The sequence below is a fragment of the Dromiciops gliroides genome, chromosome 1 (genome assembly GCF_019393635.1).
Source record: "Dromiciops gliroides isolate mDroGli1 chromosome 1, mDroGli1.pri, whole genome shotgun sequence".
NCBI lineage: Eukaryota > Metazoa > Chordata > Mammalia > Microbiotheria > Microbiotheriidae > Dromiciops > Dromiciops gliroides.
Genome location: NC_057861.1, coordinates 108,448,773 through 108,475,600, shown reverse-complemented (window position 1 = coordinate 108,475,600; position 26,828 = coordinate 108,448,773). Strand labels below are relative to the sequence as shown.

Genomic DNA, 26,828 nt, shown 5'->3' with positions numbered 1-26,828 from the left:
AACCAAAACAACAACAACAACAAAACAGTGATATAGGCAGAAATGAAAGAAAAGAGATAATAAAGGGGGCAAGTTGTTGGAGAAGATGGGAAGGTATGAGAAAGGATGAGATTATGAGAGAAAAACAGAAAGAAAAAAGGAAGGAAAGAAGGAGGAAGGAAGAGAAAGGAATAAAGAAAGAGTGAAAGCAGAAGGAAGGAAGACAGGACATTTGTTAAGTGCTTGGGATACAAATACCAGCAAAATGAAAGACAGCCCCCCATCCTCAAGGAGCTTACATTCTAACAAGGAAGACAGCACATCAAAGGGAGACAAAGATCTGCTAGGGGAGGGTGGAGGAGGTACCCATGAGAGAATAAGAGAAAGGAGTACAGGAAGTTAGGAGTGGAACTTATAGTGTGGCTGACTTGGGCACTTTCCCAAATAGAGCCCAATGTAGAGGGTCTCTTGGCCTTTACAAGTAGTGGAGCTATTTTTTCCTCAGAGACAACGAAAGGAGAGTAGGTGAAGACAAAGGAATTTTGAGGTGTGGAGTAGGGGAGACGAGGGAGCTCACAATAAATACTCTTGATTTTCAGTACAGTAGAAGGTGAGGACACCTGCTGATCTGGAGGGGTTTGAGGAGGGGTTACAGGCTTAAAGAGAGAAGAAAAGGCTTTGAAAGACTGTTCACGGGTGTGGAATTGAGGATCCATTTAATCTCTTCAAGAGTTAGTCATGGAAAAATAAAAGGGGTGCCGTGTAGCAGTGAGGTCACAGAAGAGATTCATTATCACAGATTCGTAGGGAGCCTTCTTATTGAGGGGTGAGCAGATCCTGGAGGGCTTAGCAGTTCTGGAGCAGAAGGTATGTGATGGGTGTAATCCAGTATCAAAGTGGGCAGTTGTAGGATAAGAGGAAAAGCAAATTGAGAAATCTGTAGCTGTATATCTCTATAGGTTATGTATCTACATAGATACATCTAGATCTATTTCTATATAGATAATAGGTATAAAGCTATAACCTATATATTATAGCTATATGCCTATATAGGTTATAGGCATATAACCTATCTGCTGATTTACTTGTAATATGTAGATTGTAGATATGTATATTGGTAATTTATAGATTATTACAATTATATATATATGTAAGTCTATAATCTATATATTACAAGCAAATTTCTGTTATAAGCAAATCAGTATTTATAATCTATAACAAGCAAATCGATAGATATGTATAGCTATAATCTATTTAAACATATATAATAAATGTTGATCATCTATATAGATACACCTATCTATTGATATATATATATATATGTATATAATTGAAATTATTAACTATAGGACTAGACTGTTAAGGGGAAAATGTGATACCAGAGAAGCAGTGATGGCCTGAGAGAATAGGGTGGGATGGATGGCCTGTAGAGACTATGATGAGTGTAAATGAGGCAGAGGAGAGATGGACAGTCAAGTAAATTATGATAAGAGAATTAGATATTCTTTTCTTTATCTTTAATTACACATATGTTTGGCACTTTATAAACCTTAAAGCACTATATAAGCTAGTTACTGCTGCTGCTGCTACCACCACCACCTCCACCACCACCACCACCACCACTACTACTACACATGCCTGACGCTCCTCAGTCTCTTGCTGCAGCATCATCAGTGATGCATCCTTTAACCATGAGTTTTGCTCAAGGCTCTGTCCTGGGTATTTTTCTTTCGCCAAAGCTGCTTTCCCTTAATGATCTTATCAGCAGTACTTATAGATTCAATTATCCTCTTTTTTTTTTGGTATGACTATCAGATCTATATCTCCAACTCTGATCTCTCTTTTGAACACCAGTCTCAAATCACCAACTGAGTGCTTAACAGCCGCCTATATCTAGGCCACCCAACCTTCTCTGGTAACAAATATATGTAGTTGAGGGGAAAAGTCAATATATTGACCAGATCTGAAAATGTATATTTCATGATCTACACAAGTCCATTACCTTTCTGTCAAGATGTGGAAAGCGTGGTGTGTGTGTGTGTGTGTGTGTGTGTGTGTGTGTGTGTGTGTGTGTGTGTGTGTGTGTGTGTGTGTGTGGTTAATCAATCCTGTGATTGTTTCTCTGACTCCATCCTATTTCATTTTCTTTATGGTATGGTAATATTTTGTTATTATTCACATATCACAGTTTGTCTAGCCATTTCCCCAACTGATGGGCACCTATTTTGTTCCCAGTTCTTTGCTATTATAAAAAGTGCTTTCTACTTCTTTCTTTGGCAACAGTAATCAAATCATGTCTACCATTGATACAGGAAAGCGTGTATGCTGTCTTCATTTGCCTGCGAGGTACTCAGTCCTTCCTTGGAAACTACGGTCCCATTGGGTTAGGTAACTAGCACCGTTACAAGGAATGTAATATAAAACTTGGCCAGCTTGTGAAGTGACAAACTTGCCTCAGTCTGCTCTGCCCCCAATCCTTCACACTGGCATTGAGGTCACAGTGCTGGAGATAAAATTAATTCCCTCATTAGAGCACCAGATGTAAATGTTGAACCATTCTGACCTGGTTTATTTGCAAAGACCCTGTCCAGCATTAACACTGGAATTCTCATCTGTAATGTTGAAGTTGGAAGACCTGCCTAACATGCTGCCCCTGCTGAGGGGGCTGCTAATGTAGTTGCCAAAGAGGAAAAGAATGAAACATGAGGATTCAGATGACCTGAGCTTTGTTGTGTTTTTTTTTTAATTAAATTTGCAACATGTTAAACAAAAATCTTCACTCAAAAAAGCCCTAAATGTAATAGTCTACTACTCTACTCATGTTACGAGACTCCCTAGACCCAAATTCTCTTCTCTGGCACCTAGTCCCCTAGATATCACAAGAATACAAACACCTGAAGGACCAAACAAGGACTGTTTTACTTTTTTTTTCATTTGTATCTTAAGTGCCTCACACAGGATGCCAGACACAGAGCAGGTGTTTAACAAACATTCATTTATTCAGCAGGTTCCCAGGTTGCCGCAAACTCCTCATACTCACAATTTATGATGATATTGCATCATATTAATATTCCATAATCAGCCACTCACCAACTGATGCTATCAGAGTGCTGCTCTGAATATTCTGTCATATATGGCACCTGCCAGTGTGGTGGTACAGTAGAGAAAATGGTGGATTGAGAGTCAGAAGACCTGGGTTCAAATCCAGACTTTGCTGTTTACTACTTGCATGACCTTGGACAGTCACTTAATCCCTCTGGGTTTCAGTTTCCTTATCTGTAGACTAAATGACCTCTAAAATCTCTTCCAGCTCTGATCCCATGATCCTGCAGGGTAGGATCCTGGCTCCAAGGGGAGTCCTATCTTATGTCAGGGTTCGGTTCTTGCCTTGAGTGGGGGAGTTCACTCTATTTTATAAGATCTCTTTCAACTTCAAGATTTATACATACACACACACATACATATATATGTGTGTATAATAGATATACAATGTAAGTATTACATATGTAATAGATATATTTCTCAGAAAGTGGCTTTAATCATTCATTTTAGCTTTTGATGTGTTCTTTTGGTAACTGAGTAGTTACGTTGTCATAATGGATGTGTGACATTCTATAAATCAAAGTGTTACATGAAAGGCAGAGTGGGAGGACAGATCTTTACGAGGGCCTTGGAGTCAGGCAAAGCTAGGTTCAAATTCCAGGTCTGATACACCCGGGCTGTGTGACTCTAGGGAAATTGCTCAAAATTTCCATGCTCAGGGGCAGCTAGATGGCGCAGTGGATAGAGCACTAGCCCTGGAGTCAGGAGTACCTGAGTTCAAATCTGACCTCAGACACTTGACACTTACTGGCTGTGTGACTCTGGGCAAAGTCACTTAACCCCAATTGCCTCACCAAAAAAAAAAAAATTTCCATGCTCTGGGCAACTCTCTGGGACTAGATTACAACTGATGGGCTTTGATGGAAATTTCATCAAGGGAACTGAACACCCTTTGCCAATGAAATCACATATCTTGATCTCCCAAAAAAGTATTATAGGAAAACTGGCTATTATTATTATTATTATTATTATCATCATCACTTCTATTATGTGTAGAGAGTTAAACTATATGTGGTTGCCCTATAATTGTCCCAAGTGTTAGGGAATTTAGCTGGGATTTATATTTGTTACTTAGAAATTAGAGGCTACTGTACCACTTTGGGGCATTAAGCATTTATTAAAGCATATATTAAATATTAGTAAAGAGAGTGCACATGGCCTAGCTAGGAAAGAGAAGAGAGAGAAGAGAGAAAATGGGGATCCCTAGTGGGCTGAGTCTGCTCTGCACACAGTCTTCCTGACTGCGGGCTGGCCTTAGGAAAGGTCAGGCCAGGCTCCTTCAGCGGGGGCCTCTGGGAGTCCCCAAACCCCTATTATTTTCTCACATATGTAACTACATAGTGCAATGCGAAGACTGCTGGGCTTGGAGTCAGAAGACCAGAGTCCAAATCTAGCCTCAGACCCTTACGTGCTATGTGCCCTTGGGTAAATCACTTAACTTCTGCCTTAGTTTTCTCATCTACAAAGTGGGGATAATAATACTTTCCAGGGTTGTGAGGATAAAACAATATTTGTAAAGCACCTTGCAAACTTTAAAACACGACATCAACTTTTAGAAAGAGGTTAAGATGCAAAAGTGCAAGTTGAGGTGTTGTTGCATTATTCATGAACCACTTAAAATTCACCATCTTCTTCAATGTAAAAGGATTTATAAGGGAATAAATTATTTTGAGTCATTTAAAAACAACACAAATCTTTTTTGGTACTTGTATTGTTTATTGAAATAGAAAAGTCAAGGTTGCACAAATAGCTCTTTAGAACATAAAACTAAATGTTTTTGTCCATAGCAATTAATTCTAATCAGCATTTATAATATGCAGTACAAAAGTGTTCTGCATTTACATGATATAAATTGCATATAATATCATGATTAAACAAGGGTAATGACATTAATCAATGGTGTGAGATCCATCTTGTTCAGACTGCTGTGTTTCCCACAAACCTTGAGTATATGATTTGTTGAGTTTTGTTCCTATATTCCAAATTCAATGGTGGCAGGAGACTTACAAGGACATTCCTTTTATTATTTAAAAAAAGTCACAGGACCGTTCTGAACTCATCAAAAATGAAATTAGGCACGTGTGCTTCGGCAACCTAAAATCCAGAAAGCAGAATTAAACATTTGTTATGTAATCAAATTCAGAGCAAATACCAAAGAGTCTGCATTTAAGTTCCTATAATTGTTTCCCTGTTTAAGGGATATCCCAGGTAAAGAAATTATATTTCTCATTAGAATAGGATAAACATAGCAGAGGAGAATCTTTGTGAAGATACTTGGGGTTCTGTCCCTGATAACAAGATTACCATGTCTGCTTTCATAGCTATTGACAGCTGGTCACTAACACCTAGCTTCTTAAACTTGTCAAATTGGATTTTGGTTTTTTGTTTGTTTTGTTTTTATTAGCACCAGTGGAGGATTATGGTGCTGCCATTTACTATCTGTGTGACCTTGGGCAAGTCACACTCCAGTTACCTCAACTGTAAAATGAGAGGAGTAGATTAGATCCTAGCTTCTTAAACTGTGGGTCTCCACCCCATATGGGGTTGCATATCAATGTAGGGGTCATGAAAAAGTTGGCAACAGTAAAAGATTATGCGTATCTATTTTGTGTCTCTATATGTGGGCTTGTGTAAAAATTTCTTGGGCAAAAAGGTGTTGCTAGTGGAAAAATTTGAAGAAGTCCTGGTTTAGCACATCTAACATCGAGGGCTCTTGGCCCTGGCTTGTGATTTCGTCCCTGGAGCTTCACTGCTCTGAATCATGGGTATTTGTGGGAAGTCTTCTATGAGAATTCAAACACCCTGAGAAATGTTAACCTTTCAACATTTAAGATTTTAGGGATCATTTCACACCTTAGCAGGGATGTTTCACAGCAGGTCTGAGTGCAGGAATAGGGCTGAGGATGGACAGGACAGGACAAGTGCTTGGGTCTGAGCTGAAGGAGAAGGTCAGGTGTTGATAAGGCACTTAACAAGACTACTGAGGGCAGGCCTTACTTAAGAGAGGAATCTCTTGTCTGACATGGATGAAAAGCAGACATTTTCTGGCACTCAGCATAAAGAACCTAAAACCTTGCTCAAGGTACCAATGTTTTCCAGACAAGACTGGTTCTGAAATAAAGTCATAATTACCCATCATAAGGTTATTAAGTTAAAAAAAGGCACAGTGACTCTCACACATCTGCGTGTGTGTACACAGAACATATATATATATATATGTCTGTGCTTCTGCTAAGGAACTTTCTCCCAAACCACTGATCTAGATCTTTTTCTGCACACCTAGGGGAGCTCCTGTGGGGAGAAGGCCCAGGGTAGTAAGGGACCCACATGCCTCTCCCTCTACCCCCGGCCACTACAATGGAGTCCCATGGTCCTCCAGCTACCCCTGCCGGGCACTATCTAGTGGCTCCCACATTCAGAGCAGCTCTACACCTCCCACGGAAGGCTGGGCTCCTCTCCCCTGCTTTGTTCTCATAAAGAGCACGTTCCACTACTTGGCTCTGTCCCGTGCGGGTGAGGCCCTGCTGTCCTCCTCACCACCCAGCCTGTCTCCAGTTATTCTTCACATTCTCTTACCCTCCTTGGTAGCTTTGTGTAACGAACATAATCCTCTAGAAACAGAAGGGCACCTACTACATCGACAGGCATTTCTGGAATCTTCTGGCTGTAACAGAGATCAGTCAGTATTTATAACAGTTGGCATTCTGAAACACTGGTAAACAAGTGAAGGAAGACAATCTCTTACTAAACAATATCATATCTTACAACAAATTAACCCACTGCAATTGTACCTGCTCATTTTCCTTATGAGAGCAGTATGAGGGCAGAGTGAACCAAAGAGAAATGGATTTGGAGTCAAGATCTTGGTTCGAATCCCACCTCAAGATACCTTCTAACAGGACAACCCTGGGAAAGTCAATTAACCTCCCATTCTGAGTTTTCTCCTCTGGACTGGATTCAACGGTCTCTTTGTTTCAGTTCTAAATCTATGTTCTTCTTGTTAAGTCATCTTTCAGTCCCGTGACTCTTCATAACCCCATTTGGGGTTTTCTTGGCAAAGAGTCTGGAGTGGTTTTACATTTTCTTCTCCCGCTCGTTTTATAAATGAGGAAACTGAGGCAAACAGGGCTAAGTGATCTGCCCGGGGCCACACAGTTAGTATGTGTCTGAGGCTGGATCTGACTCCAGGTCTGGTACTCTATCCACTGGGCCGTGTAGATGCCATGTAGATGCCCTCAAATTTACGACTCTAAGTTATGTCCGAGAGTTCTCATGCAAATCCCCCTGCAAAGCCTCAGGGTGCTGTGGAGGTGATGCCAGGCTCCCGAAGGCTCAGCTGGCAGAGGATGGGCCTGATGATAATCTACTCTGACAACTCCCATAATTCATTACCAGGGTGGCCGCAGGGTGACAAGCTACAGCAACTCCCAACGACTGACTACTAGATGACAAAGGGAGCCCCATGCCAGCTTCTTGAAGAATCTCTGTGCTCACTCCTGCATCCCTGCCTACTGAACATCTTACCTGCTGTGTTCATCTCAAACTTAACCACCCTATTCCCCATCTCTGAGAGCCATAACCGGTGGTGTCCCTGACTTCTCACTCACTCCACAGGACCCATCAGTTGCTAATCTTTTTATCTTTATTCATTCAACCTGGCCTGGCTCTTGCCTTTCCAGGCCTTTTCTACTTGACATTCCATCTTCCTCTCCCACTTACTTCCGCAATCCAGTGATACGGGTCTCCTGGCTGTATCTCCCCACTCTGGGCATGCTCACTGGCTGTTTCTCATGCACAGAATGTGTTCTTTCTCATCTCGGCCTCTTTGTTTCCTTCACGGCCCAATTAAAATCCTGTCTTCTAAATGAAGCCTTTTTAAATTCCAGCACTTTCCGTCACTGGTTATTTCCTATTGATCTTGCACAAAGCTTGTGGGTCCATAGTTGTTTACATGTTGTCTCCCCCATTAGATTGTAAGCTCCTTGAGGGCAGTGAACTTTTGCCTTTTTTTGTATCCTTAAGTGCTTAGCACAGTGACTGGCAAACAGTGGGCACCTAATAATTGTTCCTGACTGACACCCTCTTCCTAACACTCACACAGCCACCATCTTAGTTTGGGTCTTTAACATGTCTTGCTTGGACTATTATAGTAGCCTCCTAATTAGTCTTCCTGACTTAAGTCTCTCCCCACTCCCATCCATCCTTCGTAGATACCAATGTGGCTTTCCGACAGCACAGGTCTGAACATGCAAACTTCCTACTCAACAACCTCCAGTGGCTCCCTATTACCTACTACTACTACTACTTCTATTTGAACCTCTAGGTTCAAATTCGAACCCCTCTGTTTCTCACCCTTCATGGTGAAGAAACCATTCTGTCTACTTGTTCTTCACACATGAGGCTCAATCTTGTCTCTGGGTCTTTGAAGTGGCCACTACCAGGCCAGGAAAGGTCTCTCACTTCATCTCTGCCTCTTAAAGAAATTCCAAGTTCCTTTAGGATGCAGCTGTTCTGTAGAAGGTCTTTTCCGGACTGTCATCTGCTAGTGCCTTCTCCCCTCATGTTGCCTTCCTGCTGCCCTGGGCCTTGTCAGGCTTCTTTATCTACACATTGTCTCCCTTACTAGAGTGTAATCTCCCTGAGGAAAGGGACTGTTTTTTGCTTTTTTCTTTGTGTCCCCAGCCCTCAGTACAGGGCCTGGCACACAGCAAGCCTTAATACATGCTTGATGATATATTGATTGATGAGATCTTATGGCTGTATTAATAGACGCAGTTCATCCAGAATGAGGAAAGGAGTCTCACTGTGCTCTGCCCTGGTCAGGCCGTATGCCTATCCAATTTGGCATACATTTTAAGAGGATATTCCCAATCTGCAAATATGTGCCACAAAATGAGTAGTCAGGAAACCTGAAATTTAACCAGGTGATGATTAGACTCAGCAGGGCCATGACTGGTGGGGTCCGATATTTTTAGGGCTGTCTTATGACAGAGGGCTTAGACAGATTCTGTTTGTAGAGGAAGAATCAGGAATAGTGATCACCAAGTTATGGAAGGCGGAGCTTTTTTAATCATGGGAAATACCCCGCAATTTAACAGAGGACCTCAAGATAGTCTCCCTAGTTACCAGAAGTGTTCTCAACACATTTAGATAACCATATGTCAGCGTGGGCTGGAAAAGAGGCCAGAAAGGTGACCTTTTCAACTCTAAGATTGGATAATTCTCTGGGGGAGACAGAGGACTTCACAGTCACTGCCATTAAGTTTTAGATCTATAGTGGCAGTAAAGAGAAATGGAGATTTGGTGATTATTAAAAATGAAATGAAAAAGAACAATGTTGCTAGAACAGAAACTCTACTGAAGAGGCAGCATGGCCAGGACCCAGAAATCCAAGAGAAGTAGAGAAGCCCCAAGTGTGAGCCCTTGCACACCCAGGGCTGTGAGCAGTCTTTTGTTGCAGTCCTAGCTGGACGGCCTCCTGCATCCTCTGAATCCTCTTGACACTGTTGGTCCTCTTCTCCTTGATACCCTCTTTTCTGGAGGTTTTCGGGACACCATTCTCTCTCCTTTGGGGGATCTTTATCTGGGTACACTCACTCTGAGCGTCCCCAGAGCTTTGCTCTGGGCTCTCTATACGATTTCACTTAGTGATCTCATCAGCTCCTGTGGATTCAATTATCATCTCTATGATGATGATTCTCAGATCAATGTATCTTGCCCTAAGCTCCCTGCTGACCTTTGGTCTCACTTCTCTAACTCTGACAGTCTACAGGATGTATTATCGTAGTGGGCCACATCATCTTCCTAGTCACCTGGGCGTGCAGCTCAAGGGTGATCCTGGACTCCTATCTCTTGCCTTCTATGTCCAATCTGTTGTTAAGGCCTGTTGATTTAGCCTTTCCATCATCTCTTGAATATGCTCCCTTCTCTCCTCTGATATTGCCACCGCCTTTGTGCAGGCCCTCGTCATCTCATTCCTAGACTACTGGAATAACCTACTGTTGAGTCTGCCTACCTCAATTCTCTCCCCGCTCTAATCCATCTTCCATTCAGGCACCAAAGTAATCTTCCTAAAAAGTCAGTCTGATGATCACGGCAGCTCCCTATACAGTAAACTCCAGTGTCTCCCTATCACCTCCAGGATCAAATACAAAGCCTTCTATTTAAAGTCCTTCATAACCTGCTCCTCCCCTCTCCCCCTGCCCTGCCCTTCTTGCCTCTCTACCCCATCATGGCTTTGCCAATCCATTGACACTGGCTTCCGGGCCATTCTGTGAACATGATTTTGCACCTCTTGGTTGAGAACACTTTCTGTGGCCTCCCCCCCCCCCCCAATGTCCTCCCTCTCATCTCTGCTTCCTGGCTTCCTTCAATCCCATCTGCTACAGGGAACCTCTCCAAATCCCTTTTAATTCCAGGCTCTTCTCTGTTTTTACTTCCTAATTTTCCTATATAAAGCTTGTTTGTATGTGTTTGTTTGTTTGTCATCTCCCTGTTAGACAGAGTGTGAGCTCCTCAAGGGCAGGGACCGTCTTCTGATTTTCTTTCTATTCCTAGCCCTTAGAACAATACCTGGCACATAGTAGGCACTTAATAAATGCTTAGTGACTGACTGATTGGAGCAAAGGGAAAAAAAGGAATTAGAATTTTTTTGCTCTAAGAGGATGAAAATGAATGCACAGAAAAGTGGGAATGGCTATTAGACTGAGCTGAGGGGTGTAATGGGTAGAGTGCCAGGCCTGGAGTCAGGAAGACCTCAGTTCAAATCTGACCTCAGAAACGTACTAGTTATGTGATACTGGGCAAGTCGCTTAACCTCTGTCTGCTTCAGTTTCCTCATCTGTAAAATGGGGATAATAACAATCTCAGGGTTGTGAGAAAATAGTTGGATTTGGCAGATACTCAAAGGCCCACCTGGAGATGAATCTAAACTGATTGAATTAAGTGAGAGTGATTGACTGCTGATTAGCCTACTTCAAGTTAACTAGATTGTAACCACACCTGGCTGGCCCTTAAGAAGGTATGTTCTCAGAAGCCAAGGACTTAGAACTCAGCCGGAGACCACCTTCAAGTCCAGTGAGCCAATGGATTTGGATGACATCTACCAATCAGCTTGAAGCAGTGTGTAAGGACCGCCCCTGCTCCAGACCTATAAAAAGCTTCCACACTCAGTTTGTGGGGCAGCTCATGGTTGAAGCAGGCTCCTGGCGGAGGACTTGAGGAAGGACCAGACCAGGCTGGAACTCGAGGCTAGACAGGCCTTTTCTTCACTTTCTGAACTCCACATGTTCTCCTTTTACTAATACCTGGTATGTTTTAGTAAATGCTTAATGCCCAAAAACTGATGGTAAAGCTTCTAATTTAAGGCGACCACACATTTCGATTTCAAACATCACAGGATGCTGTGAGAATTAAATGGTCTAATATTGTAAAGTGCTTAGTTTAGGGTCTGCAGCATAGTAGGTGCTACATCAATGCGTATTCCCTTCCCCTGCAGTAAGACATTTTTAGAGCTTTTGACCTGGGATATGTCTAGAACAGATGGATCCCCTTCCCTCCATCAGTACTAGCTTGCACAGAGACCACCACTCTTACCTTGTACACTGCTCCATTGTGGAGCGGATAAACTGGCCTATCAAAGCCAGGAATTGTTCGGTGTATCGGGAATGAAACTGCTTCAGCAAAGTGAGCAGTCCCAGGACCAATGGAGGCCAGTCAACTGGGTCGGTGGGTTTTCGGCAGACCATTCCTGAAGGCAAAACAAAACACCCAAGTGAAGTGGAAATCTCAAAATGTCTCATCTCCCCCAGCTATACTGTTCGCTTGTGTGGGCAAGTCAATTCTCTATCAGTCTGCTCAACTGTGAAGTGATGGGGGTCAACTAAATGACCTTGAGGGTCTTTTCCAGTTCTAACTCTGTGATGCTTTGTGAGAGATTGTGTTGACTCTAGTAAATTTCTCCTTTTTTGGTAGAGATCATGATTTTAATCTTTTTTTTTACAGATACTTTTTGTTTTGATGCAGTAATCACTAATATCAAAAAGCTATCATATAGCTAGCAATTGTGATTGATGGCACATGTAACTTTCCACTCTTAGAGCTGATGATTCCTTCCTTTCTTTCTTTTTTTGCAGGGCAATGAGGGTTAAGTGAATTGCCCAGGGTCACATGGCTAGTAAGTGTCAAGTATCTGAGGTCGCATTTGAACTCAGGTCCTCCTGAATCCAGGGCTGGTGCTTTATGCACTGCACTGCTTAGCTGCCTCCAAATTGATGATTCCTTGACAGAAAAATGAAATGTATTCTAATCTCAATCATCTGAAATTCTCTGCTATTTGAACTGAATTTTACTGCTGTTCAGAGTGATCTTAGTTTTCATTATTGTGGACACTGTGTGTATTATTCTTTTGGTTCTTCTTTTATTCCAAATGGTTTCCCTGCCAGGGGTCTGTTCTTAAGAAACTGCTTTGCAAGCCTGAAAGTGCTACATGAATGTGAATCATTACTGGGGCAGCTAGGTGGCGCAGTGAATAAAGCACTGGCCCTGGATTCAGGAGGACCTGAGTTCAAATCTGACCTCAGACACTTTTCAATACTGTATTTCAAAAGAGGCAGTTATATTGGGGCTTTTTCCTGGCCTGAGGAAAAGCAGCAAAGCCTAAAGGAGGGGCAGCTAGATGGTGCAGTGGTTAAAGCACCGGCCCTGGATTCAGGAGTACCTGAGTTCAAATCTGGCCTCAGACACTTAACACTTACTAGCTGTGTGACCATGGGCAAGTCACTTAACCCCCATTGCCCCGCCAAAAAAAAAAAAAAAAAAAAGCCTAAAGGAGAATCTCAGGAGAAAGTTTCAAGGAGAATCTCTTCCCAGAATCTCAAAGCACCAGGGGATAAGTGGTAAAGTTTTGGGATACCCCAGATTTTGGGGTTCTATGCCATTCCAGGATCAGATGAAGAGATGAGGGATGTTTATATTGAAGAGGGGAACACTTTGTTGGGGGTGGCCATGAGAGGTGTCTTCATGTCCTGGAAGAACTGTCATGTGGAAGAAAGTTTAGCCCAGTTGTGCTTGGCTCCAGGGGGCCCAATTAGGAGCCGAGAGATGCTGCAGGGAGACAGATTTCCATTTATGTATGGAAACATTTCACAAATCAGAGCTGTATGAAAGTTGATAATACATGTCAAGTGCTTTGCAAACCTTAAAGAGCTCTATAAATGTTAGCTCTCACTGCTACTCTTGCTGGGTTCTTCAAGAAGAACCCACTCGCCATGGGTGTTTGGTCTGTTCGTTCAAGCAGACATTTGAGGTCCCATAGGATTACAGAATTTGTGCTCCTTTGATGTTGGTCGGATTTAAGACTGATGTGAAACAGAGTCACACAATTTTTCCTGTCGTGGCATTTAGGTGAACTAACTTAATGGAACAGTGGCACACTTTTCATCATGATATACAGTAATGACTCTTTCTCTTTTCTTTCTTTCTTTTTTTTTTTTTGGTGGGGCAATGAGGGTTAAGTGACTTGCCTAAGGTCACACAGCTAGTGTCAAGTGCCTGAGGTCAGATTTGAACTCAGGTCCTCCTGAATCCAGGACCAGTGCTTTATTCACTGCACCATCTAGCTGCCCCAGTAATGACTCATGTTTATGTAGCACTTTCAGGCTTGCAAAGCAATTTCTTAAGAACAGCCCTTGGCAGGGAAACCATTTGGAATAAGCAAGAGCTATCAAAATGATACGTGAAGCCAAAAGGATGATTAAGAACATGGTGTAAGGTCTAGGAAAGCCTGCTTGATACGGTGAAAATAACTCACCAAAAGAACAACATATTTAAGCAATTAGTAGTTGCACTGAGAAATTCCTGTAGCTAACACAATGCTAATGTAAAGGCAATATTAATGAATGAATCAATCCAGAGATCATCTCCTAAATAGACCTTGACCAACAGAATAAATCCTAAAATGGCATGGATTCAAGATATTTATCTTGGGAGCTTATGTGGCTAGATGTTCTGGGAGATACAAATCTGACTAAGACATAGTCTTTACCCTTTAGGTGGTTATAATCTAGTAGGGAGGAAAAGACATGTATATAAATAACTATAACATAGGATAGTAAATGAGGAAAACCATAAGAATGGTATACAAATAAAGTACTGTAGAACTTCATGGGGGTGGTGAGAGAGACCATTTCTACTTAATTCTGGTTGAAGTGACCACAAAGATGAAATAGCACTTTAGTGGGGCTTTGGAAGATACGTAAGATTTCAGTGGGTCAAGGAAAGAGAGTTGGGCAACTAGGATGGTAGGGAGTCATGCCACACGAGGATTAGGTGAAAATAAGAATGTTCAGAATGGGGAAAGAAAAGACTTTCTGTTTTCAAGTATTTGAAGGCCTGTCCCATGAGAAGATGGAATTAGACTTATTTTGTTTAGCCCCAGAATTCATAACTTGGAGCAATGGGTTGAAGCTATAGGGAAGCAAATATAGACTTGATATAAGGAAGGACTTCTAACAATTAAAGCTATTCAGGGGTGAAAAGGGCTTTCTTAGGAGGCAGTAGGTGATTCTTTTCACTGCAGGTCTTGAAGCAGAGGCTTAATTATCACTTGTCTCCAACTCTAAGACTCTATGATTCTGTGACAAGGCTAGAAAGGCAGATCAGGGCCAGATTGAATGAGGCCTTGCAGGGCAGGCTAAAGAGTATCTATATTGTTGAGTAGGCATTGGGAAGCCACTGAAGGTTTTTGAGCAGAAGAGTAACAAAATCACAAGTTAACCAGGCAAGTCCATAAAAGATTGGAGGATGGCTTAAAGACAAAGTAAGTAGTTAGGAAATTAATAGAGTGATGAGTATGAAACACATAAGCAGAAACTGACTGATTAATGAATGGAAAAAAGGTGGGTTACATTCTCAGATACAGCAAAGTTGTACTGAATTCCTGGACTACTGGTTATCTGGCATGACCAATTGTGGTACTTTTTCAAATAATGCCTTTCAGGTTATAAAACTGTGCATACCCTTTGACCCAGCAATACCAGGACTAGGTCTGTATCCCAAAGAGGTCAAAGAAAAAGGAAAAGGACTCATATGTACAAACATATTTATAGCAGCTCTTTTTCTGGTGGCAAAGAATTGGAAATCAAGGGGATATCCATCAATTTAGGAATGGCTGAACAAGTTGTGGTATATGAATGTAATGGAATACTATTGTGATATAAGAAACGACAAGCAGAATATTTTCAGAAAAACCTGGGAAAATGTATATGAACTGAGGCAAAGTGAAGTGAACAGAACCAGGAGATCATTATACACAGTATATAGTAACGGCAAAATTGTAACAATGATGAACTATGAAACATTTAGCTACTCTGATCAACATAGTGATCCAAGAGAATTCCAAAGGACTCATGATAAAAAATACTAATTACCTTCAGAGAGAACTGATGAACTTTAAGTACAAACTGAAGTATAATTTTTTCATTACCTTTATTTTTGTTATTTTTTTGGGGGGGATACCTAATATGGAAACCTGTTTTGTCTGATTTCATATGTATGACTGATATGTTGCTTGCCTTCTTAGTGGGTGGGGGAGGAGTTTGAGGAAGGGAGAGAATTTGGAACTCAAAATTTTTAAAAAAAGTTAAAAATAAATAAATATAAAACAAGAAGAAGTAGTGCCTTTTGTGGTTATTGAGATATTTTTATGTGCATATCTCTTATCTCCCTAATGAGATTATAAGGTTTTTGTTGATAAGAACTTTGCCTTGCTTGTGCCAAATCTACTTCTTAACCCCCTAGAGTATGGTTCTATGGTATCCAATGAATATTTACTGAAAAATGATTTGGATATTATAAAATAAAGTTTATTTTTGTACCACAATCCTCTCTCCAAAACTGTTGATCATCCAAGGCAACTGAGATCTTAATGCTGGGATCACTCAAAGAAGAGGAGAGAGGTGAATGCTGGGCATGAGCAGGCTGCAACACATTTACAAATAAGTAATCATGAAGGCAACAAAGATGTCATTGAAGAATTATATGAGTGAGAAACATGAGTTGCTTATAGGCCAAAAGTGATGGATAACCAATGGACAGTCTGCCTACTCCACTGACATTTTTTTGGTGCAAAGAGAGAGTGAATAAAGTCTGAATGAAGTCCATTAGGTGCACCCTCTGTGCTGAGTTTATGAGAGGATATGGATAAGAGCTGTAAAGGATGGGAAGTCGTGGATGTGATGCAATCTTCCCCACTGGAGGGAATCTCAACATCACTGAGATCAAAGATTCACTTGAGTATCGGAGTCATCTGCAGCTGCGTGCTTTAATGTTTCTTCATTTTTCCTAATGGTTTAAGTTATCAATTCATTCATTCAAAATCAAGTGCAGTTATGTGGCTATACTACCTCACCTCATCTAACTCATTTCTCCACTGAACTTGTTTTGCCCATAATAAACCTCTAACAAACAGTCCAATTATGTGGCTTGAGTTTCACGGCCTTTTATTTACCTTAGGACAGAGATGCTGAAAACAAATGTCGAAAAGGGGAAACGAAGAAGCAGCAAACCAATCTCTGGGTCCTAGAGAATTGACTATAATCATCTGGCTTATGTTTAGTTGCCAGTTAAGTTTTTTTTTTTTTTAGTGAGGCAATTGGGGTTAAGTGACTTGCCCAGGGTCACACAGCTAGTAAGTGTTAAGTGTCTGAGGCCCGATTTGAACTCAGGTACTCCTGACTCCAGGGCTGGTGCTCTATCCACTGCACCACCTAGCTGCCCACCAGTTAAGATTTTGAGAAGGGAAATCACACTTCATAGGAACAAAGGCATTTGCCTTATAAAAACATGTTTAGGTCTTAGATGTATGACAGGATTTTCTCTAAAATGTGAGTTTCTTCAGTTACTGTACTAGTATTAACTACATTGGAGAATAAATGGATACAGTACCCAAGTTTTTGTTGTATTGAAGTTTTGGCAGCTGAGCAATCAAGAACAGGAAGTTAACCACAGGAAAATAGGGTAAACGCTTTGTTGTTATATATATCTGAGGACAGAAGAGAAAGAAAAAAAATCAAACTTCCTTAGCATCATATTTCTACTTTTCTTTTTATAAGTTGTAACCGCCCCCCTCCCCAGAATACAAACACCCTGAAAGTAGGGCCTGTTGAGTTCTGTCTTAGTATATCCCCTGTGCCTTGCACAGGGCTCAAAACACACACACACACACACACACACACACACACACACACACACACACACGCGATACTTCATCAAGGCTCTCAAGTGCCAAGCTGTCATCTTATTTATGATTGCTCTTTAGGAAGAATGGTTCAAAAAACTGAAGTTGTCAATGCACAGATTGGTTCATTTGTGACCACACCATTTTCATCTCTACCCCCTTCAGTAGTCAAGAACCAGAAATGCACCCCTATTTCCCCAATGAATATGTTGTTTTTTGTTTTTTGCAGGGCAATGAGGGTTAAGTGACTTGCCCAGGGTCACACAGCTAGTAAGTGTCAAGTGTCTGAGGCCTGATTTGAACTCAGGTACTCCTGAATCCACTGCACCATCTAGCTGCCCCTTCCCCAATGAATATGAATCCCATTCATGCCCTGGCAGGCCTATGTGTGCTGGGAAGGGGTGAAAGATAAATCGGAGCAGGAAGAGAGCAAAGAGGAATGAAAGATGGAGAAGGAGAGGGATCAGAGAAAAGGGAGGGGAAAAAGGACAAAGGGAAGAGATATACATGGTAGGGAGTGGAGAGAGTTCAATCAATGACGCTTTCAAGTGTCAAAGACTGCTCTCCCCTTGCTAAAGGAGGCAGCACAAGTCCCAGTTATAGAGCTGGTCAAAATGACAGAACCTGCTTGAATCAATGACTCATTATATGTCTGAATATTTATCATGAATATCAAGTCATGGAAGACTAGAACTGAGTCAGTTGAGCATGCAGCTCATCAAGAATGCTTCCTGTACATGAAGGGTTCTGACGGTTTAATTTTGCCAATGCAATAGTACGTGCTGAGCAAGCATATCAGCTGATAAAAACATAGGAATCTGACCTTGTTCAGTGGATTGTGAATTCCTGCTGCTTCCAGATAGGCTGTGATTTCATACAACAGTGTATTGTCTTCCTTGGGGTAAGGAAGTGAAGGGTCCTGATAGTGAGCCTCAATATCAGCTAAGATAGCCCTAAGTGAACATAAAATAATCATTAAAAACAGGGATTCAAAATTCATGGTTCACACAACAGCTTTAAGTTGCATAAATGACTGCAAAAGGATGGGGTTAGGCTGGGGTTGGGGAGCGGTTCTGAACCTTTGTTGTGTCTCAGACCCCGTTGGCAGTCCGGTGAAGCCTATGGCTACCTTCTGAGAATAATGTTTTTAAATGCAGGAGATATGTAGGATTGCAAAGGAAAACAATTATACTGAAATAGTTATCAAAATATAATCCCCCCCTAATTTATATACTCTCCCCATAAGAAGTATATCTACAGACCCCTTGGGGGTCCATGGAGAACAGGTGAAAACTCCTTGATTAGATAAGAGCCCCTTCAGTACCCAATTCCTCCTGACCTCTTCTCCTGACCACCGATCATCTTTTTTTAATTTTGATTTTTTTTTTTAATTAAGGCAACTGGGGTTAAGTGACTTGTTCACAGTCACATAGTTATTAACTCTGAGGCTACATTTGAACTCAGGTCCTCCTGATTCCTCACCTGTCATCTTAAGAATATAATTCCACCAAAGTTATTTTATCAGACTTAGCCAAAATGACCTAAAATTATCTGAGGAATACTGAGATTTTCAAAGGTTGACTAAATTATATTTCATTACCACTTTCTCTAACAGATTTGGAATCTGTTAATAGAGTCATTAAAACAAGAGAAATCAGTTACAATACTGAGGAAAAGAAAGTCTTCTGAATAATAACAACAGTGATGATAATAATTAATAATAACTAAGATTTATATAGCACCTGTTGTGTTTCAGGTGCTTTTACAATTATTATCTCATTTGATACTTAGAACAATCCTGGGGGTAGGTGCTATTATTATTTCTATTTTGCAAATGAGGAATCTGGGGCAAACAATAGTTAAGTGACTTGCCTAAGGTCACATAGCTTGTAAGTATCTGAGGCTGCGTTTGAATTCAGGTCTTCCTGACTCCAGGCCCAGTGTTCCATCCACTGTACCACCTTGCTGTCTAGGTAACAGATGCAATTATTCTATGAAAATATGATTGTCAATTTCTGAAAACTTATAAAATACCCTAAAGGGTAGTTAAGAAAAGAGTTCTTGATTTTAAATCAAGAACTTTCCTAGCGGCACAAAATGCTGTTTCAAATACTCCTTCTTACTTATTGAGATTCTCCAAAGCTGCTGCCAGGTGTTTGGAATCAAACCTGCAGGAGTAATTTAGCTCATTGGCGATCTGTTGTCTCAAAATCTGCATCTGTCCAACCTATAAAAAAAGCGAGAAAGTGCAGTTGAAGACAGTATTAGATTGAAAGGTGGATTTCAAGCATCCAAGTGTGGCCCAGGAAAGTCATAAGATTCAGCAGGGTGGGAAGAGCACTGAACCCACTGTCTGGGAGGAGGAATTTACTTGCAGGACATGTTCATGTCATCTTCCTGGGTCATGTAAATGGTATCTCAGACTCAGAAGGATAGTTTGCATTATTCTCCCTCATGCACTCTAACTGCTCAGGCCCACAAAAACTAGATTGTAGGTTTTTTGTTTTTGTTTTTTTTTAAATTAATAAAGTATTTTATTTTTTTTTCCATTACATGTAAAGATAGTTCTCAACTTTTGTTTATACAAGCTCTCCAATTTCAGATTTTTTCTCCCTCCTTCCCCTCCATCCCCCCTCCCCTAGACAGCAGGCATAGAGTGTAGTTTATGCTTATAGACTTGGTTTTTCCCTCCTTCGAAAAAATTGGTGTTTTTTTTCACCTGAAGATGGGACAATCACTACATATTAGCTCCCATTCCAAATCATTTATACAGCATTTAAAAAAAAAATTCTTTCTTTCTTTTTTTTTTGTGGGGCAATGGGGGTTAAGTGACTTGCCCAGGGTCACACAGCTAGTAAGTGTCAAGTGTCTGAAGCCAGATTTGAACTCAGGTACTCCTGAATCCAGGGCCAGTGCTTTATCCACTGCGCCACCTAGCTGCCCTATAAAGCTTGTCTAAAGAACAAAACACCCTTAAGTCATCATTGTACCTGATTTTATATATGTACACATGGGAAGAAAAGGATGCTACTTTATATGAAACTCCAATGAGATGATGTCTGGATAGTTAATAATGTTTCCAAAAAGAAGCTATTTTAGTTAATGTCAAGAACAAAATAAGTTTATAAGGCAGACTCTCACAAACTAAGAAACCAGCATGCAGAAGACAGTATAGCTCAGAAAGGGAACCATGGATGGTGCCTAGTCCAATTCCTCAATTTAAAGATGAAGAAACCGAGGCCCAGAGAGATGAAGTGACTTTGCTCAAGGTCATTTAAGTAGTAAATTGGCAGAGCTGGCACGTGAACCCTGGTGCTCTCCCTTCAAATCCTGGGCTCTTTCCATTATGACATGCTGCTCCTTTTAGAAGAATGATGGGTTCCTGAACAACATCTTTTGATGTCAGAGTTGAAAGTAAGGAGGTCGATAATAATATTGTTCCAAAACAAGCCAGATTTAGAAACACCAAATAATCCTCATCCTATTTATTTTTCTTAGTCCATACCCAAGACACTGTGTTCTGTTGACAGAAGACAGTTCATGTACCAAATAGCTTAGGCTGCTAACCATCTACACAACCACAATGCACCATGTATTCCATTCCAACATTCAGATGGTTGGTTCTGTGACCGAGCAGATTAATTTAGTGTGTTTCTTTACCAGACGAACTTTACCACATTACAAAGAGAGGGGAAGGGAGTATTTCGACGGGGAAAGAAAGGACCATCCTGTCTGCCACTACAGCTGCAAGAGTACATTCTTCTTTACAAGAATAAAAGTGTTCTGCAGAAAGCAAGGATGAATCAACTATAAGAATGGCTCCAGAGAGAGGAGGGAAAGAAGCAAATGAAAACAGAGAGGATGGTGACATTGAGTTCCTTTAAGTGACAGGAAAGTGAAGTACTTGTGAGGACATAGACTCCTCAAGCGTAAAATAAACTTATATTTAACATGCATCACTATGTTAAAGGGAAAAAAGGCCACCTGAGGCTTAACTTATTAAACACGCTTACCTTCATGATAGCCTCAAGATATGGTGTCCAAATCTTCTGAGTCTTGGCAATGGCAGAAAAATAAGTTTTATTTGCGTTTGCTGGAAAGTTAAGACACAATCAGCTAGTTAGTAAACCAGAAAGATGATGACATGAGACGTGATGGCAAACTGAATGAAAGGCACTTACCTACTATGCCTTTTAGTGGACTGATGACATTCATAAGGGCTTTTAAGGTATCCTGAACAGGTCTGTCTCTAAGGACAATTTTCTGAAACATACTGAGGAAATTCTATAGAAAGCATATTTAAATAGAAAAAAGAGAATGACCCAAATGACCCAAATCCCGAACACTATCCAAAAAAAAAAAAAGGATTATATACTCCAATTTTGAAATGTATTCTTAATAAAGTATATAAGAAACTTAGAAAACCTGTGGCCATGATGACAGATCATTGGTTTTAGAACATCAGCATCTGAAGGGACCTTCCAGTTCACCTGCTACAACCCTCATTTTTTTTTTTTTAACAGTTGAGGGAAGTGAAGCCCAAAGAGGAGAAATGACCCGCTGAAGGCCACACAAAGAGCAGGCAGCAGAGCCAGGATTTGAGCCAAGTCTGCTTGGCCACAAACCCAACTAACTGCAATTCTTACTATGCCATGCTGCTTTTCATTTACCGTTTGGAACACAGAAGAAATTAGGCATTGACAGCTCCTATTAGGAAGATCTCTGGCTGGGGAGCTTACTGGCTGCTAACATACGTCTCACAAGATAAAACTTTTTGTTTATAAGAAATGAGATGTGATTAAATGGGTTCCCAAAATACTCATTTGTTCTTATGGTTAATTCTATGAATCAGGATTTACAAATACAAAAAAAAAAAAATACTAGGAGAAAAATTTCCAGTCACTCATTCAGTACCACTCACTACCATCTCTCCTGAGGCTAATAAGACATACACAGAGGGAGGGCAAGTGGGATTCTAAGTCTTACCTGCAATTCCTTGACAATCATAAAACACAATAGCCTGTCCAACCCATTCAGTCCAAAGGTTCCTAAGGTGGTTTGGATTTCTGAGAAAAGATGGCTGCTGGTCACTTCCTGGTGAGTCTTCATGTCATACCAAGTGTTCAGCTGATCAATATAACAAGTTGTTCTAGCAAAAAAGTAACAAAACCAAACCAAAAATGGACACAAATATTTTAAGGTGAATTGAATTCTGTCGGGTTTTTAGAAATCAAGACTTAGTGATAAGCCTTGACTTACCTTATTTATCTGTCCAATATGAACACAACTACTTGAAAGCAGAAAAAAAATCAGTTACATGACTCTATTCCACTTTATTTATACCATATAACTGGGGTGATCAAGGCAGTGAAACTGACTTGGTGCTTTGGAATCATGTCAGCAAAATCTTTTGCAATACAGAAAGATCTGTGGGCTAGAATTTACCATACATCTCCACACAGCCCCCCACATAAATGTCAAAAGGCTGGTGAGAAAATAGAGCCTTGTGGCATACAGGTCCTTGGACTCCAGAACTGATGTTCTTTGCACTATACTGAGAGGGATCTTTTTGGATCCCAGTTCTACTGTTCAGTGCATTAACTATCTATCCTCTCAGCTCTGTAGCAACTGAAAAGGTGATGTGTGCCAGTTGTCCCTTTATCCAAATGACTGGGGAAAAAAAAGTTCAACAGCACAGGAGCAAGCCCAAGATCCCTTAGGCACTCCATTAGGGAATTGTGCCAAGCTGACATGGAACAGCTAATAACTATGATTTGATTCTGACTACTCAACCAGCTCTGAATACATCAAACTCTATCACTGTCTAGTCCACACCTCTCCATCCCTCCACAATAACAGTATGAAATACTTTATATCAAATGTCTGCAGAAGTCTAGGCAAATCCCATTAGCTCTTCTCTCTGATTTACTAGTTTAGTAACTATCAAAAGAGGAAGTCAGGGTGGTCTGTGACCTGTTCCTGAGGCTCTTCACTTCCTTTTCCAGATGTTATTGACCACAGGATAATGTACCTAAGGTACTCTGCCAACATTCAAGCACTCCAGAAGAATGTCAGCTACTACTATGGAGGTAAATCACCTCCAGGACAGAAAAGGCCCATCAGGGATCTAGGGCTCTGGGGTCAGGAAAGTGTAGGAAGGAAAGCAAGGTGAAAGAGCCCTGGGGCTGAAGGTACCAGTTATCAGAGGGAAAAACCGACTGGGCATCAGGGAGGCCTAAAGCCTTAAGTCAAATCCTTACAGTCCACAGGAGGACTGTATCTTGCTAAATTTCAATTTGTTCACTTTAGTCCTCCATCTCAGGCTATAATAGTCTTGTGTGTGTGTGTGTGTGTGGGGGGCATTGGGGTCAAGTGACTTGCCCAGGGTCACACAGCCAGTAAGTGCCAAGTGTCCGAGGCCGGATCTGAACTCAGGTGCCCCTGACTCCAGGGCTGGTGCTCTATCCACTGTGCCACCTAGCTGCCCTATAATAGTCTTTTTAGACCCAGATTTTGGTATCCAATGTATTAGTTATTTGTGCCAACTTTATCTGCTGTACTATTACTGCCATTAGAGCAATCCACAAGAAAAACACTGAAATGAAAGGGTATTAAGCTTGAGGTACTTCACTAGAGTGCCCTGCAAGGGTGACATCACTTTATTTGTCAATATACTTTAGGTTTGGTCAACCACTGGGGCATTTTATCAGAATCACCATGCCACAGCGACCAGTTATACAAAACTGCCTAATCATCTAATCAGCTGTTCTCTATCTTGACCAAATAAAGATCCTGGGAGAGATGGTGTAGTAAGAGCCAATGTGCTATGGAGAAAAGGCACTGGACCACAAGCCAGGAGACCTGGATTCAAATGCTGCTGAGGGCAAGCACATTCCTCTCGTGAACTTCCCCCCTTTCTGTCACCACCATTCTTCCAGAACCCTGGGTTCTCAATCTTGGCAATGTCCTTTACTCCTCCCTCTCCCTCTCCTGGCATATCCAACCACTGGCCAAATCTTCTCATTCCTACCACTACAGTATCTCCCACCTCCATTCCCTTCTCCCCAGTCGTGGCTCCCACCCTAGTGCAGGCCCTTAGCACCTCTTGCCTGGACTGTTCCAACAGCCTCCTAACTGGCCTTCCTGCTACAAGTCCCACCCCTCCCCAACCTAACCTGCACACAAGTAGCAAAGGGATTTTCCTAAAGTTGAAGTCACTCTTCTACTCAATGAACTCCACAAGGCTCCCTACTCCATCTAGGGACAAGCCAACTCTTCTTTCTTTCAAAAGTCTGCTTGAGTGCCAATGTCTACATGAGGCCTTTTCTGATCTCCCCCACCTCCTCTGCCCCAGCTACTAGTGTCCTCCCCTTATAAATGTATCTTGTATTTGTTCTGCATGGACTTTGTGTTTAAAGGAGCAGCTATGGCATAGTGGGGAGGGCTGGCCTCCAAACCAGAAAGACCTGGGTCTAAGTCTCCCTGAGATAATATCTGTAAAGTGCTCAGAGCACAGTGTAAGGCACACAGCAGGAGCTTAATAAAGGCTGCTTCTCTTCCCTCATCCCACCCATGACCTCAGGCAAGTCACTTAACCTCTCAGTAGTCTAGACAAGTCTCTAGTACAACTAGCAGACAAGGTGCCACCCGCCATGGGCTACATTTCCTCATCTACACACTTCCTCTATCAATGACATCATGGGTTCAGCACCTAGACCCATCCCTTTGTATACACTTATTCTTGTAGGGGCTTTCTCTCCTGATCAAATAGCTCCTTGGGGATAAGGAGCTGTTTCATTTTGGTCCTTGTATCCCCAATGCCTGCTATAATGCCTGGCATGTATTAGGCCCCTGAAGAATGCTTGTTAATTGACTAATTAATGTCCATTAGTTAAGTGAGATGGGCAAATCATTTTACCACTCTGAGCCTCAGTTTCTCCATCTTTGAAATGACAACAATATTTGTACTCGTATCTCTGGGGTGATTGGAAAGAAAATGTTTTTTAAAGCATAAACCTTTAAAGAAAACATTAATAGTTCAGTGAATCCAAAATCCCAGAGATGTGATTATTCCTTCCAAGAGCAGAGATAACATAATCTCATTTTGTGTAACTTCTGTCCATATCCTCTCATAAATCTTTGTAAAGGATCCACAAGGTTTTCATGAAGGTCGTGTGTGTGTGTGTGTGTGTGTGTGTGTGTAGCAACTGGGGTTACAGTGTTAAGTGTCTGAGGCCGGATTTGAACTCAGGTCCTCCTGAATTCAGGGCCAGTGCTCTATCCACTGTGCCACCTAGCTGCCCCCCTGAAGGTCTTTTAACATTAAGGGGTAAGAGGAAAACATTCAGTGCCATCTATCTATTCTCCTTCACTCTTTTGATGTGACTAGCCCATCTACTTTCCCAATTGTGTGTTTCCTGGTTCACATCTTTTATGCTAATCCCTTGTCAATAATTCGATTTGGCAAGCATTTTTTAATCATCTGACACAATAAGGTACTCCACTAGGAGATGGGGACATCAAAAGAATGTTGCAGCCTATTTATATGCACCATTGCCCTTTGGGTAACAAACAATTCTGATTCTTTGGAGCTTATGGAAGTCTACTACTGGTGTTTCTTTCTTTCTTTTTTTTTGTGCAGGGCAAAAAGGGTTAAGTGACTTGCCCAGGGTCACACAGCTAGTAAGTGTCATGTGTCTGAGGCCAGATTTGAACTCAGGTCCTCCTGAATCCAGGGCCGGTGCTCTATCCACTGCACCACCTAGCTGCCTAGCAGTCTACTATTTGTAACCATATAGCCTCCCTGGGAGGATACTGGAATATACTGGAGATGGGTATTTTTACTTTAAACCAGCAAACTGTTGATGATGAACATTCTGGAAAGCAATTTGGAATTACACTAAGAAGGTGATGAAAATGTTCACAATCTTTGACCCATATCTCAAAGAGGGCCAAAGAATAAAAGGTCCCATATACAACCAAAAATTTTTAGTAGTACTTTTTCTAATAGCAAAGAACTCGATGCATATCATTTGGGGAATGAAACAAATCCAATGCATGAATGTAATGAAATATTGATGTGCTTTAGTAGGAAATGATGTTTATGGAGAATGTAGAAAAAGCACAGGAAGACTTACATGAGCTCTGGTCACTAAGGCAAACAGAGGTTAAGTGACTCCCCCAGGATCATCACATAGCTAGTAAGTCTCTGAGGCTGAATTTGAACTCAGGCCTTCCTGACTCTAGGTCAAATGCTCTGTGTCACCTAGAGTAGCTTGAGATTGCTGAAAGCCCAGTCCAACTTCGCAAATAAAATCTAGTTTACTCTCTCTTACTTCTGTTTAATCCTGGGCTCAGTTCCCTGTTCAATTACAGCATCCATCCAAGATATATGTACTGATGGACCAGCTCAATGGGCTGTCCTTCCTACTAGATAGTATGGTCTCTCTATCAATGCCAGTTGTTATATATTATTATAGAGATTTACAGAAATGAGTATTATTAGTGAGAG

General features: G+C 41.3%; 1 protein-coding gene across 3 annotated transcripts in view; it reads right to left on the bottom strand.

The window, feature by feature from the left end:
- Positions 1–4,788: 4,788 nt before the first annotated feature.
- Positions 4,789–26,828, bottom strand: part of WASHC5 (WASH complex subunit 5) — a 73,648-nt gene continuing 51,608 nt past the window's right edge. For all 3 annotated transcript variants that reach the window (XM_043976621.1, XM_043976620.1, XM_043976622.1), the window contains 9 exons: positions 22,304–22,466; positions 21,499–21,601; positions 21,331–21,410; positions 19,441–19,544; positions 18,141–18,270; positions 17,026–17,122; positions 11,677–11,830; positions 6,658–6,745; positions 4,789–5,175 (listed from right to left, as the gene is read on the bottom strand). In XM_043976621.1, the coding sequence (XP_043832556.1) occupies positions 5,119–5,175; positions 6,658–6,745; positions 11,677–11,830; positions 17,026–17,122; positions 18,141–18,270; positions 19,441–19,544; positions 21,331–21,410; positions 21,499–21,601; positions 22,304–22,466 (976 nt within the window). In that variant the 3' untranslated portion in view covers positions 4,789–5,118. The remainder of the gene's footprint in view (positions 5,176–6,657; positions 6,746–11,676; positions 11,831–17,025; positions 17,123–18,140; positions 18,271–19,440; positions 19,545–21,330; positions 21,411–21,498; positions 21,602–22,303; positions 22,467–26,828) is intronic.